We start from the raw sequence: 15,349 nt of genomic DNA, 5'->3' as shown, positions 1-15,349 counted from the left end.
AGTGGCTGGATTTTATACTCTCAATAGGTTTATACAAACTACAGAACAAGAGATGAGTCAAGTGGCAAGTGGCAAGACAACTTTTCAAACGTCACCTACGCACACACGTAGAAGAGACTACAAAAAGACACGTGTAAAACTGCAGGTCTCTGGGTTTGCTGGAGCAGCCCATATTGGTGGAGCGAATCCCCTGTAGTTACTGTTTAGTGATTCTTTTGCGACCACACGGACTGTAGATGACCAGGCTCCCTGACCATGTGATTTCCGAGGCAAGAATACAGCGAGTAGGTTGTCATGTCCTTCTCTCTCCCCCATGGTTTTTAAGAGATCTGAGAGGGCTGGGGACCCTCCAAGTCTTCCCTTTTTACCCACAACTAACAGACCAAGCTTCAAGGCTTTGGAGCCAACAGTCCCCAGTTTGAATCCCAGCTCCATCACTGCCTGGCCCTGGGCAAACAAGTCACATGTCGCCCAGCTCTGCAGTGGGGCACTGGGTGGAGGGCTGAGCACAGAGCAGACACTCAGTAAATGTTTGATCAGTGAACACTGAAGTGCATGGGATGGAGGACCCTTCCTTTGAACCTGAGCCCTGAATGGAGCACATCTTAGAAATGTAGGTTACTAGGCTCATCCTCCAAGGTGCGAATGGAAAGTGTTGAATACATTCTCACTGTTCTGGAGTAGCACAAGCTTTCAAGGAAATTGATTAAAACACCTCATTAAGCTGGGGCTCCCATGGCACCTGGACACGCCCAATCTCCAACTCAAGGGGCACGAAGTCAGGAACTCTGTGCAACCTGGGACCCTGGCCCACCCTTCAATCTAGGGCAAGACCCTCAGCCCTCAACTTCCTTCCCTTAAAATGTGAGGTTAGGTGCAGCGTGAATGAATTGCATGCCCCAAAGCAGTGACTTCTTCATTAAGGTCAAAATCACCAGAACCTACTGAACCACACAGAAGACAGAGGCGAGGGCAGGAATCACCAGCCTGGGTGAGGGGAGGCTTTATGGAACCAGGAGTCGAAGTGCCAACTACAGATGTCTCGTGGCCTGAATGTTAACTGTTGCTATGAGGTCTGCCCCTGAATTCCATCAGAGGAGCCTTTCCTTGTGTGAAAACTACCCTGGTGGCAGCCCCAGGGCTGCGTGGAAGGGGCAGGCTGTGAAACAGCCACGGTGCCCACGGCAGGCCAAGCCCCACGCCCACCAGTGCAAGAGTTCCCAGGCCACTGTGCTCATCAGGCTGACACCCCAATATGCCCACACGCCTGGGGGGCACTGCCAGGCTTTTCTGCCAGGAAGGCTGGCACTTTACCCTGGCTTTGTTCACACCTGCAGGGAGGGACCAGAAGCCCTAGTCTGTGGGTGATGAAATGGCCTCATGGAGAGGCGGCTTGTCCACTAATATCCCACTTCTGAACTCCACACCCCACCAGGCTCTGAATTAAGCGCTTCTCAGGCTCTCAGCCCTACCAGGTGGGACTTTATTTTTAGCCCCAATCTGCAGGTGGTGACAGAGATACTGAGAGGGCTCAGACACTTGCCCAAGTCTCCAGCTGAGCAGTCCAGGGGAGGTCTGTACCCAGAGCCTTCGCCCCAACTTCTAGAATATACCAACCTGCTCAGTGGAGGGGACAGAGACAGGATCCTAATTCAGCTCGCACTAAATTCTAACCCACTGCTATTTTTTCCCTGGTATACACGTCCAGCAATGTTGCCTCAGGCCAGGGCAGCCCCTGGGACTCCATACCTCAAGGGAAAGTCTGGTGGAGACCCTTGTCAGTCAGGCTTCCAGAAGGCCTAGCCCAGCACAACGTGGACCAGGTGGCGGCCGGACCCCACAAAGGGCTCACTGTGCTGACTGCAGAAAGCCAAGGCCAGACCCGACTGGGCCCTCTCTGCACAGCCCTGCCCACAGGTCCCTGGTCTGGTCTCTTCCCCTCCCCCAAGGAGCCCCCAGACCCAGAGAACAGGAGTAGGACTAGCGGAGGGACAGGCCTCCAGCTGGAGCCAGTGGGGAGAGGCTGAGCCTACGGAAACCTGAAACCCTCCAGCAGCTGCCTGGTGGGAGGGGGCTGCAGAGCCCTGTGGACCCCTGGGGGCTCATCCAAGGTGCCCTGGCCGCACCTGTCACTGGGGTGGGGTTCAGAAAGGCTCTGTAGAGGGGAGGAAGGAGATGGCTTCTTAGTTCTCTCGCGCCCATCTAGGGGAGGGAAGAAATCTGTTTCCCAGTATGGGGGGAAGGGGATGCGACTTTGCGAGGTGTCAGGGCAGCCTGGGGAGGGGGACCCCGAGAGGGAAGGAGCGGAGCGGCCCGAGAGGTGGGTGGCCTCGCTTCCCGCTGCACGAGGAGGCCCTCCGAGCCTCCGGCTGGCTTTGTGTGCGTCAGGGGGCCCGCCTGGAGTCCCCGAGGGCCGGCGGGGGCATGCACAGGGTGGGGGACTGCTTTTGCGTTTCAGGCGGGAGGGGCCCGCAGCGTGCCCGAGCACGCCCCGCGCCGGTGTTGCCACACTCACCTCCTGAAGTCAAAGGGCATCGTGCCGTCGCCGCCGCCGCCAGGGATGGGAGCGCTGCAGGCCAGGTGGGCCGCGGCGCCGCGTGGGTCCCAGCCGGCTGCCAACGCCGCCTCCGGCCGCCCCGCCCCCGCCGGCCGCCCCCCGCCTCCGACAGTCGCCGCTGCCTCCAGCCGCCGGGAAGTGACGCTCGGCTCAGCGCATTGGGCACCGCCCCCGCCCCCGGCCGCCCCTTCCGCCGCACCGTTAAAGGGGCCCAGGGGCTGGGGTACGGGGCTGGGTGCTGGGACGGAGGGGCGGGCCTTAGCGGGGCGCGCGGTGGGGCTCGAGGCTTGGAGAGGAAGGGAGCACCCAAAGATACAGTTATTCATGCCTTCCCAGCCCCCGCCCCCCACTGTTTTCCATCAATTCTCTGTGGCCTTGAGCAAATCCCACTGCCTCCGTTATTTTGCATTTGCAAACCAGTTTTCCTGAGTTGAGGCCTCCCTGATAGCTCTGTTGGTAAAGAATCCGCCTGTAATGCAGGAGACCCCGGTTCCATTCCTGGGTCGGGAAGATCCGCTGGAGAAGGGATAGGCTACCCACTCCAGTATTCTTGGGCTTTCCTGGTGGCTCAGCTAGTAACGAATCCGCCCGCAATGCGGGAGACCTGGGTTTGATTCCCTGGGTTGGGAAGATCCCCTGGAGAAGGGAAAGGCTACCCACTCCAGTATTCTGACCTGAAGAATTCCATGGACTGTACAGTCCATGGGGTCCCAAAGAGTTGGACACGACTGAGCGACTTTCACTTTCTTGAGTTGTGCAAATTAAATGGCATGGTACAGATTTGGGCTATGCACAGCATCTAACTCTGAGTAAAGGGCCTAATACCGTGACAGAAAGGTGGAGGTCAGGCAGGCCTAGATTTGTAAAGTGGACCCAACCACATCCCTGCTGATCCTCTCTGGGAAACACGCTGGGCTTCTCTGAGCCCACACCCCTTTCCACATCTGCAGGAAGAAGCTGATGATGCTTACCAGAGGAGGTTTTTCCTGGGGATCCAATGAGAAAGTTGGGAGGCTGCGTAGTGTGATGCCTGGCACCTAGTAAAGGCTTGTCACCTGAAGCTGTTGTGTTTGGCCTGCTAGCTCTACTTCTCTGCTTGCATCTTCAGTACATGGTTCATTTCAGTGGTATTCACTGAGCCTGGCTCTGAGCCCAGTCTATTGTGGACGGCAGACGAAGACCTGTTATGTGACTTGGCCCAGGGTGGACCTCTCTGAGCCTCAGTTTCCTTCTGTGAAATTCACAGGTAATCAGCATCTCCTTTCAGGATTGCTGAATGAGAGGAGCTGGTAGTTGCAATACAAGACCCAGGTGGAGGAAACTCATTTTGAACTTCCCCTTCTATGACTGGCCCCACCTCCAAGGCTTTGCTAACACAGAAGCCTAAAAAATCCCAGGGGAGGAAGGGGGGCAGTGGGGCTCATGTTCAAAAAGCATGGCCAGCAGGCCATGTCTTGTCTATAAATAGAGGGAAATGGTGGTACCTGTTCCTTTGGGAGGATTCAGAATGCATGGTGCCAGTTCCTGTCTGGTGTAGGGTGTGGGCTGTGAACCACACTCTTCCTCTGGACCCTATACAGTGTTGCCTCTTCTTCCCTTTTCTTTCATTCATTCATTCAGCCAACAAGGGGCCTGGTACTCTTGGGAGAGAGAAGGAAATCTCAGCTGGAACTTGAGTCCTAGGAGCAGTAGAAAGGTGAAAGGGGCCTTAAGTAGCCACTGAGCCCGAAAGACTGTTTGCCTGGCCTTCTATAGGAGGGGAGTCACACAGTGGTGAGCATTTGACAATGAGTCCTCCCCCTCAAAGTCTGGTCCACAGCCTGGTGCTGGTCCACCAGCCAACTGCAAAGGCGCCATGGGGCACATTCTCAGCCCTAGCCCAGACCTATTGAATTAAATGTGCATTTCATGCGGTCTCCAAAAGATTCATTGGCACATTTAATTCCTAGAGACACTGTGATAAAGGACCAAGTTTTGGGGGGTTAGGGCACTTCTGCATTTGCTGTTTCTTTTGCCTTGAGCACGTTCATCTCTCTGTGTTCCACCCTGCTGCAATGAACAGAGACTATGCATGCCTCCCAAGAGATTCTCCCTTTCTTCATAACTCTTAGCTATGGTAACAGAGTCCATGCTCCAGCCAAACTGCGTGGGGTCACATTCTAGTCTGTCTACTTACTAATTTATCTTACTTCTGTACCTCAGTTTCCTCATCTGTAAAATTAGGACAATAATACTACCTCCCGCATAGACGTGTTGTAAGGATAAAATGTGTCAATGAATGTCAAGGATTTAGGAGAGTGCCTGGCACAGATTAAATGTAAGAGAGGTTTGACTATGGTTGCTATTTTTGCATGAAGATGGAACTCCCAATTTTTGGCTGGGCATATGGGTGCTCAGAATGAAAGTTACATTTCCTAGCTTCCCTTGTAGCTAGGTGTGGCCATGTGACTAAGTTCTGGCCACTGAGATGTAAAGAGATGTAGCTGCTTCAGGGATTCTCGGTGGACGTTACCCATTGTGTCCCTCTCTCCCTCTGGCTACCCAGAATGTGGATGCCACCATCCTGCTGCATTCAGTGAAGGTCGTGTAGAGCAGAGCAACAAGATAGAGGGAGCCTGGGTCCCTGCCCTTGAATGACACAGTACCTGTCCTCGAACATCTCCCCAAACTTCTAAGCCAAAGAGAAACACACATGTCTGGTTTAAGTTACTGTTATTTTGTATTTTCAGACACTCACACCTGAACCTAATACTAGTACACCTGCCCAGCCTAGTTAATTTCTTGACTTGGTTTAACTACCACGTGCAGAATAGGCCAGGATCCCCATTATATGGTCACATGGCACCCATAGGTTTTTAGGGGGAGAAATTGTCACAGTTTGTGATGAGATTATTATTAATTGGCTAGTGTCTACCTCCCCATGTTGACTGGAAGTTCTCCGTGGAGGGTGGATGTCTGTTTGCACATCACTGTATCCTAGCAACCAACCAGAGCCTGCACATGGTGTGGCAGGTGGTAGGGGGCCATAACTATGTATTGAAGGCTGAATGGCAGTTTCCCAGGGAGGCAGGCCTTCTGTAAGAATTCCCAGAGAGAATGGGAGGAGGGGACACATCAACAAAGAGCTCTGTGGGGACTCTTGAGGTCTGTAAGCCAGTTCCAGATGGCCTGTGTGCCCAGAAGACAGTGTAAGACGGGACAAAGGAAATCAGACGTTGTGTTACAGTAAATGAGAAAACCCTGCATCTCTTGACCAAGGGAGTAACTTACTACAAACTGAGTTTTAGGATTGCTAATCTTTCAGGACCCTATCATAGCCAGCCTCAAGTGGCTGATATTCCCATGCCTTTGTGTAATCACCTCCCACAATGTGAAGTGCCAAGCTGGGTAACCAACAGGGCATTGCAGAAATCACCTCATATGACTCTGCAGGCTGGGTAGTAAGGGCATTGAGGCTTCTCCTTAGGCTCTCCTGAATCACTTGTTCTGGAGAAAACCAGCTTCTAAGTCATAAAGATACTCAAGCACGGTTAGAGAGGGATTGGATGGCAAAGAACTGAGGCCTCCTGCCAACAGCCATGTGAGCGAGTCATCCTAGAAGTGGATCCTTAGCCTCTAAGTCTTCAGAGCTGCAGCTCCAGCCCACAGCTTAACTACAGCCGAGGGAGAAGCCCTCATCCAGAGCCACTCATCTAAGTCGCTCCTGGATTCCTCCTGAGTCTTAGAAACTTTGTGAGATAATAAATGTTTAGTGTAAGCCACTAACTCATGGGTATTCAGTTACACAGTGTAGACAGTCAATAAAGACTCCATCCCCCATTCCTTGTTCTACCAGCACCTTCTCCCTGCCTTCTTCTGCCTCACCCCCACAGGCTTAGTGAATTGGTAAAGCACTGCAATCAGATGACTCTCTAGCTGAGAGACATGGACACACAGTTTAACTAGCTGGTTGTCTGAGTATGCAGTGAAGAATAAAATACCTTTCCTGTGGCAGGTAACCTCTAAAATCACCATCCCAATAAACCCACCTCCTTGTATCCAAACGCTTTCATAATCTCCGTCCTTACAATGTAGGCTGGACTTGTGATTCACTTTGAATGAACAGAATATGGTAGATACAGTGGCATGTCGCTCCTAAGACTAAGATACAGAAAGATTGTGGCTTCTGCCTTGAACACTGTTTCTCAGATCAACCGTTTTGGGCAAGCCAGCAGCCCTGTGGAGAGGTCCTGTGGGAGAGCTCGCTAGTGAATCTTCTGGCACCTGACAGCAACCATGTGATTGAACTTGGAGTGGATCCCTCAGCTCAGTTGAGCCTTGAGATGACCACAGCCCTGACCCACAACTTGACTGCAACCTCCCAGGAGACCTTGACCCAGAGGCATTGGGCTGAGCTGCATCTGGATCCCATGAAATGAGAAGTTTGTTGTTCTAAGCAACTAAGTTTGGGACAATTTGTTAGGCAGCAACAGGTAACAAATACATGGCCCTAAAAGCTTGCTGTAAAGATGAAGTAACATGTACAGGGCCAGGCATATAGCAGGTGCTAATTAAATGCTTGCTGAATGAATCAATTGATAAACACATGAACATTCTATAATGTAGAAAGTTCCCTGGCTCCAATTGCTCACTGGTCTCTATGCCCTCTTGCCAAACACATCACGGAAAGTTGTTTGAGGCAGGGAAATGCCCAAGTCAGAATTGTTTTTCTGTAATAGGAGCCTGGTTTGTGTTCTAGGGGTGTGGCTGGTTCAACTGTGGCCTGGATGAAGAGCTTAAGAAATAATAGTCCTTTGTCAGCTTGAAGAGGTGTTGAGGGTAACTTGGGCCTCATAACAGGCTTCTGAACAAATTCTCCTTTCTTGCTCTGGAAAGTCTCCTGGCCAGCTAGAAGACTGTCATTCATTCACTCATCCATTTTAAGTTATTCAGTGGACACCTCTCTATGACAGGTCCTCTGGCTGCAGAAAGAAGCACGACACGTCCCTGTGTTTAGGAAGCAGGGAGTAGGTAAGCAGAAGTGTGCTGCTATGACAAAAACTCAAGTTCAGGGGCCCCAACTCCTGTGCAAGTTCAGTTTCATGCTAAGTGCTGTGTTAGGGGCAGCACCAGAGGTTCTAGGAGGCTGGTAGAGCGTTCCTAATACTACGCATGGAAATAAATTGGTCTGAACACTTTCAGTTCAAGGTGGCTGAGATCATCTCAAATTAACATATCCTGCCTAGGGCCAGAGAGAGAGAAACAAAGAGAAAAAAAAAAAAGAAAGAAAGAAGAAAGATAAGTCCAGACGTAGATTTGGTTTCAGGCACTTCAATAATTGCATCAGGAATCTCTCTTCCCATCCCTAGGCCCACCTTTAAAAAAAAATTTTTTTTTTCTTTTGCTGTGCCATAAGACATGTGGGATCTGCCTTGGATGTGCAGAGTCTTAACCACTGGACCACCAGGGAAGTCCCATAGGCTCATCTTTTAAATTCTGACTTTTTCTCTAGAGAGGCTTTCCTTTTGTGCTGGCAAAATGCTTGCCTGAAGCTCCAGGCTGTTTTTCCAGCTCTGCAACTCCAGCAGCTGAAGGCAAGCTCTTTCCTGCTGCCTCAGGCAAAGGCTCCTGGGCTGACCCTCAGGGGTTCTCATTGGTGGCAGACCAGAATAGTGGGCTCAGGAGAAGGGATAGGCCAAGCCTAGACTGAATGCCCACCCTCGAGCCTGGAGTGGAATCAGCCTTATTCAACACACACAGATTCAGATGGAAGAAGTGTGGTTTCCTAAAGAAAGGTCAGGGGTGGGAATTCCCTGGTGGTCCAGTGGTTAGGACTCAGTACTTTCACTGCTGAGATTTAATCCTTTGTCGGGGAACTAAGACCCCAGAGCAAGGCATCCAAAGAAGGAGAGGATGTTGGGAGGAAAAATCGTCAGGTATCTTCTACAGGGAGTTAGGAAAAGCTTTGAGGAAGAAGAATCTGAGTTGAGACCTTGAAGAATAAGTAGATTTTAGGGAGAAAAGCAAGTTGAGTGCGTTAAGTTATCTATTGCTGTGTAACAAATTATCCCAAACTTAAACAGCAATTTATTGCCTTGCAGTTTCTGATGGTCAGGAATCCAGGAGCAGCTACTTTGGTGGTTCTGGCTCAGGATCCATGATGAAGCTGCAGTCAAGGTGTTGGCCAAGGCTGCAGTCTCAAGACGACTGGAGCGGGTGGATCCAGGCTCACCCACGGGGCTGTTGGAGGAGAGTTTAGCCCTCGCCACGTGGGCCTGTCCTTAACACTGGTCATGACATGGCTTCTCCCTGCCAAGTAAGAGAGTCAGCCTTCTATGAAGTCTCTCCAAGGAGCGTGCTGTCTAGCCTCCACTCGAAGGGAGGGAATCTCACAAGGGTGTGAATACCAGGAGGTGGGGGTCATCTTGGGGGCTGGATACATCCTGGGAAGGACACAAAAGCATGGCGCTGGGAGAGCAGGCGGCAAGGCTGTGGCCGTGGGTTACGTCAAGCTGGAGAGGTAAGTAGGTGGGGACTGGGTTGTGAAGGGCTTTGAGAGACGTGTTCAAAGCGTGAACTTTCTTCTACAGACAGTTAGGGGCTCTGAAGTACATAAAGCGGGGTTGCGTCACAATATTTTGATTTAAGGCTTTGTGGGAACCCAATATATGTCCTCCCTTTCCCAGCTGTGCTTGGAACAAATGGGACTACTATCTGCATTGGGGCTTCCTGACGGTGAACCTCTGAATGTGGCATACACAGGCAGGCACAGGAAGGGCAGGAGAAGGTCAGGCCTCCCTGGGGTGAACTGGGATAAGGCAGAGTAGAACGCGGTTCCCTGTGGACAGCCTCCTTCCCAAAGAGCTGGACAGCATAGTCACAGACCCCAGGTGACAATTTGCCAATCAGAATTCACCCATCTCCCCAGACAGTAGGTGAGGGGACCCCACAAGTATTGAGGGAAACCCCTTCTTGTGAAAATCAAAGGAGAACACAAGCACGCCTCCCATCAGCCATCCGCAAGTTTTAGACAGGGCACATCTGGCTGTCTCTGCTGTGGCATTTCATCCATGCTTTTCAAGACCTGAGAAGCTCACCAGGCTGAGGTCCCACTCCACTCGGTGCTCCTTTCTGCCGGCAGCAGTCAGCTCCGCCGGCTTGGTGACTCGGCATCACCTGGGCATCTTCCTCATCTCTTTCTGGCCTGAAGTTCACCTGGACCCTTTCCTCCGCAGTCTGTGGTGTGGCTTGGGGCTGGGTGGGGCCTGCACCTTGGGTGTCTCCCAGCGGCTTCATCCCCCATGGCTCCTCCCTCCATCCCTGCCCCTTGGCTGAACCTGGGGACCTTGGGGAGGCCTTTGTGTGGCCCGGGCATGAGTGTGTGTTGTGGTGTGTGGGACACCCAGGGAGCAGATGGGGCTGTTCTCCTGGCTGAGGGCGGAGCTGTGTTTCCTCGGGGTGGGTTGGTGGCGGGCTGGGTGTTAAGCCAACCTTGACCCTGAGGAGGAAACAGAAAAGGAAACCCTGGAAGGCTCTGGGTGTGACTCCCGTGCAACTGAAGTAAATCCCTTCAGCTCTCTGAGCTTCAGCCTCTCCATCTGTAAATTGTGGATCTCCGGTTGTTCACTCAACACTCAAGCTGATGATTTGCTAGTGTACAAGGCTGAAATTTCCCTCACGCAGGAGTGTATAGCACCCCCAAAATAGTGGTAAATATAGGTAAGCCCAATAATAATGTGCCTCTGGCAAGGTTCATGTATTCCAAGGTGCCTGCAAACGGAGAAAAATCAGATGAAAATCGGGCTCACTGGAACCCCAAGAGCTGCATAATGAGAGGTGAGGTCAAAGGTGGAAGGGAAAGCTTTGAAGTCAGAGGTCAGAATCCCAAGCCTAGTTCAGCCGATACCTGTCTGAGTCACCTTGCTGCTGCTGCTGCTGCTAAGTCGCTTCAGTCGTTTCCGACTCTGGCGACCCCATAGACAGCAGCCCACCAGGCTCCGCTGTCCCTGGAGTCACCTTGGGGCTGTCTGATTTCCCACCATAATCGCCGTTTCCTGCTCTGCAAAATGGAGAGAATGCCCACCTCACGAGATAGTTGAGGGGGTGAGTGTTTATCCAGTAGTCATATGTGAACTCCCCCTGCCTTGGATCTGGGTTTAGCTGGATACCAAGTCCCATCCGCCCCTCCGGTCTCATGGCCGTATTGGTGAAGTGAAGAGATCTGAAGGACGACCAAGCCCTCTCCTTGCTCTGTGAATTTGTTCTATCCTCTCATTTTTCTCCTTCTTTCCAGAGCAAGTACATTTTTAGCAGACCCGAGACGTGGTTTCCTATGTGAGTTAAATTCAAGAAATCCTAAAAAATAAAATAAAATAAATACATAAGTATAAATGAAAGAAATCCTCACTGAGCTCTAGTCAGTGGGTTGTTTTTTTTTTTTTGTTTGTTTGTTTGTTTGTTTTTCTGCTGTGCTCCATGGTATCTGGGATCTTAGTTCCCCAACCAGGGATTGAACCCAGACCCCTGTATTGGAAGCATATAGTCTTCACCAGTGGATCACCAGGGAAGTCCCAGTGTTTAGGTATTTTGGATGAAGGAGACATTAACTCTAGCTTCCTCACCAGAAGAGTCACCCCACTCATCATTCACACTTAGAGTCATCAAAAGACCACTGCTTTTTCTGCCCTAACTCCATTCAAGTCTATATTGATCAAAGACTCTAATCTGGCCTCAGTCAGGGTTTTCAAAATAGGATTGGCTTTTGTGAGATGTTTTTGTTTTCTCAAATTAATTATTTAAAGAAACAGTGATAATTTAATTTAAAAAGTAACTATTTAAAAAGATATTCAAACAGGAAAGGGGGTTCACAGTGGAAAATGAAGTCTCTCTTGTCCTCCCAGCCCCTAGCAAGGGCACCCACTTCTGAAGGTTTTCTTCAGTGGACTGGGCCTTTTGGTGGCCAGGGGTGACCCCAGCCTTTCTTTGGGAAGGCAGTGGAAGCCAGCATCTCTCTACTTTGCCAGCCAGGAGCTCTGAGGCCAGGAGAGAGGAGGCAGAGTGGAGCTTCCCATGGAGCCGAGGGTCTACCAGAAAGTCAGAGGGAGGGCAGTATCCTGGGCAGGGTGGGGACACTGAGGATGGAATTGAGTCCCTCAGGTGGTCTCTCGGGGAGACTGTGGGGTCTCAGGTTCACCAAGGGAGACCTTTAACCCACTTGCAAGAGACCCACCACCTTATTAGAGAGGTCTTCTACAAATATTTGCTGAGTGACTATGACAGGCCTTCTGGCCTTCACCTAGGGTTGGAATTGGGAAATGGGGCTGGAAAGGCCCCAGATCTCACTGTGAGAGCAAGCAGGAGGGAACGCTGACCAAACATCTTCTCACTGTCAAGGACTTTTTTTAGGTTATTTTAAAATTAATTTTTAAATACACAAGTAGTATAGGAATACATTTTCCATGTGAAAAAAAAGAAAAGAAAACTGTACAGATAAGGCTAAATCTTCCTTTGACCTCTAACTCCAGTCTTGGTTTTCTTCTACCTCTCTAGAAGGAATCGCTATTTTCAATTTGGTGTGAATCTTGCTAACATTTTTCTCTGCATTTTGGCTTGTGTTTGTTTCATACATATTCTTCTGCCACTTCATTTTTGGATTGATAATATATCTGGGAGGTTTCTTTTCAGGCGGATACAGATCTATGCTCAGGGCTTCCATGGGTGGTGTTTCACGTCAGCCCCACTCCAGAAGAGCAAGCATGGCTCAGAGAGCCAGGTGACTCACCCCAGAGGGTGAGAAGGGGAGCAGGATTCAGACGTGGATTTGTCTGAGTTTGGATTGTACCTGCCCTTTACCCAATCTGCTTGTGGTTTGTGCTCTAAGTTTCCTGGTTTATGATATCATCTATTTTAATGGCAGATTAATCATAATGCAAGAGACAAATCAACTACCTCCATTCCCTGTTAAAATACCTACATGGCCCCCCAGTTTGCAAAGGACTGGGTCTAAGTCCCTCAACTGGGTAAGAATAGATCTTTTGGACAGAGGGCTTCTTATCATTTCTCCAGCTCCCTGTGGCCAGGCCCCGCCTGGTCATTAGTTCTCCATCCAGCGTGTGTTTTCTGACACCTCCAAGCAATTTGCTCCATTCTGACACTGTCTACCTGGAGATAGCATTAAATCCCACAAGCTAAGTGCCCACTGCCCCGCTTCGATGCCATTCTCAAGTCCAGGTTGTCACCTGTGCTTCTGAGTGGCCAGCAAGGGGAGGTTCCCATGAGCCCCTCTTTGGGTTCAATTAACTTACTAGAGTGGCTCTCGGTTTACCAGTTTATTATAAAGGATATTATAAAGGATACAGATGAGAGTCAGATGAAGTACTTGGGACGAGATATGTGGAAGGGGCTTCCATGCCTTCTCCAAGGAACCACTGTGCCAGCACCTCCACATGTTCACCAACCTGGAAACTCTCTGAACCTCATCGTTTTGAATTCTTACAGAGGCTTCATTAATTACATTAGCACTATGGATTAAATCATTGGGCATTAGTAATTGAACTCAATCTCCAGCCCCTCTCTCCTTCATGGAGTTCAGGGAGACAGCTAAGTTACACCCCTCTAATTACATAGTTGGGTCCCCTGTCAAACAGCTGTCATCCTTAGAGGCTTTCCAAGTCACCTCATTAACATAAACTCAGGTATGATTGAAAGGAATTTGCTATGAATATCTAAAGACAACTTTAGGGGCTTCCCTAGCTGTCCAGCTTTCCTGATAGCTCAGTTGGTAAAGAATCCGCCTGCAATGTAGAAGACCCGGCTTTGGTTCCTGGATTGGGAAGATCCCTTGGAGAAGGGATAGGCTTCCCACTCCAGTATTCTAGCCTGGAGAATTCCATGCATTGTATATTCCATGGGGTCCCAAAGAGTCAGACATGATTGAGCGATTTTCACTTTCAGTTTCTTTTCACTGGCTGTCCACTGGTTAAGACCTCCCCTTCCAATGCAGGCTTTGATGCCAGATCAGGAGCTAGTGCCTCACAACAAAAAAACCAAAGCCTAAAACAGAAGCAGTATTGTAACAAATTCAACAAAGACTTAAAAAAAATCAAAAATTAATTAAAATTAATTTTTAAAAATTCTTATTTAAAAAAAAAAAAAGACAACTTTAATCACTGAGGAAATTCCTAGGGTTTTAGAAGCCCTGCACCAGAAACTGGACAATGACCAAATAAATATTTCTTATTATAAATCACAATATCACATTCCAGAAAAAACAAGGTACTTAGGGTTCTCTTCAGACCCCATTGTTTCTCTCCTCCTCATCCTTGCCCATGCAGTCCACTCTGCGTGTGGCAGACCAGCTCCCCATCTTAGCCCCTCTATGCCTGGTTCACTGTAACTCATCCTGTGAACCTTGGTACAGGGGTTATCCCCTCGTGGGCGCCTCTCCTGTCGCCCATAGGCTAAGTTAGCTGTTCCTCCTTTGTGCCCTCAATGTCTTGTACTTATTGTTATCAAAGCATTTCCCCTCCTATTCTAATTGCCACTGTAGTTGCCTTCCTCTTCTTAAGGGTGATGACATAAAGTTCATATTTTATGGCAAGGTAAGAAAAATTTAAACATAAAATTTTTCTTTGCCTGTTTGGGCCCCTTCCCTCCCTGTTAGTAAGTATTGTACAGCTGTGTTAACTAGACGTCCTTTGGAGATAACAGTCCTTTTCAGGCTCAGCTTGGGACCAAGATGATCCATGACGCAATACTCTTTGTATGCGTAAATTTGGATTGTGTAAACTGTCAGTAATGAGTCATTGACATATAACCTTTGTCTCAAAAATTTATATTACCTCTATATGACCTCTAATGGGCAGAGCAGTCCTTAGAGCATTCTGAAAGACTATCTCCCAGGTTATAATTGGCTCCAATAAAATATTCAGTTCCTTTCTTAGATTGAGTATTAACTTTTTCATTGACAGGGGTTAGTCCTTGAAGTGAGGGTCACTGTCTCACTCACCTGCACCTCCAGGTCCCAAACAGTGTTTGTGGAGTACGCGAATGCCTCAAGAGAGTGAACAGAATCTTGAGGCAATCTTGAGAATCTTCACGCATCCTAAGTGAACAGAATCTTCGTGTTGAGATTTCACTGATGTGAGAGAGAGGAGATACACAAGATAATAGTGCTGGGAAGAGAAACCCATAATCTCTTGAAGTAAATTTACCCAAACGCAATCATACTATAGAATTGTGTGGCGACTGTATGGGACCATATTTTCTCAAGCCATCTCCTAGCTCAAATGTTTCTCTTAGCTCTGTGATGTTACTCTTATTCTTCTCTTTCATCTGGTCTTTAATGCTCTTGAAAAGGGATCCATGTCCTGATTTCAGGGGATCTGAAATCAATCCCACCAAGGTCTGGTTGAGCCCTGTGGCTTCATCTCCTTAGTGACGTCCCTTGTTTCAAAAGGGCATCAGAGCCCTCTGCCCACTCTTGAAACTGGCAGGGGTTTCCTGAGAAGAGGGACGGGGGAGTTCACTTTGGGAGGAACAGTTCCCCTCCTCAAGATGACAATTAAAATTCATTATCTCTTTGCCTCAAAATCCCAAAGTCATCTGTTACTACTAAAATTAGGGAAAGCCCAAAGCTTTCACCCATTTTCTCTCATTTCCCTTTTCTCTGAGAAAATCTGAGGTAAAAGCGCTCTTCATTTTTTTTTCCTTAGTATGGTCTAGTGCTCTTTTCAGTATGAAAGGGTGAAAGAATATTTTAAAAATAGAGAAAAAGAGAAAGTAAAAGAGTGCCACTACTGAGATACCATCACA

At 49.2% G+C, this 15,349-nt stretch overlaps 1 protein-coding gene across 1 annotated transcript in view; it reads right to left on the bottom strand.

Annotated features, from left to right (window-relative positions):
- The window catches only part of ERGIC1 (endoplasmic reticulum-golgi intermediate compartment 1), a 115,336-nt gene extending 112,438 nt beyond the window's left edge, over positions 1-2,898 (bottom strand). The window contains exon 1 of the mRNA XM_006058699.4: positions 2,516-2,898. Within this exon, the coding sequence (XP_006058761.2) occupies positions 2,516-2,883 (368 nt within the window). The 5' untranslated portion in view covers positions 2,884-2,898. The remainder of the gene's footprint in view (positions 1-2,515) is intronic.
- Positions 2,899-15,349: the final 12,451 nt, after the last annotated feature.

Source organism: Bubalus bubalis, chromosome 19, assembly GCF_019923935.1.
Source record: "Bubalus bubalis isolate 160015118507 breed Murrah chromosome 19, NDDB_SH_1, whole genome shotgun sequence".
NCBI classification, from domain to species: Eukaryota; Metazoa; Chordata; class Mammalia; order Artiodactyla; family Bovidae; genus Bubalus; species Bubalus bubalis.
The sequence above is the reverse complement of the archived record's forward strand: the minus strand, read 5'-3'. Positions and strand labels throughout refer to the sequence as shown.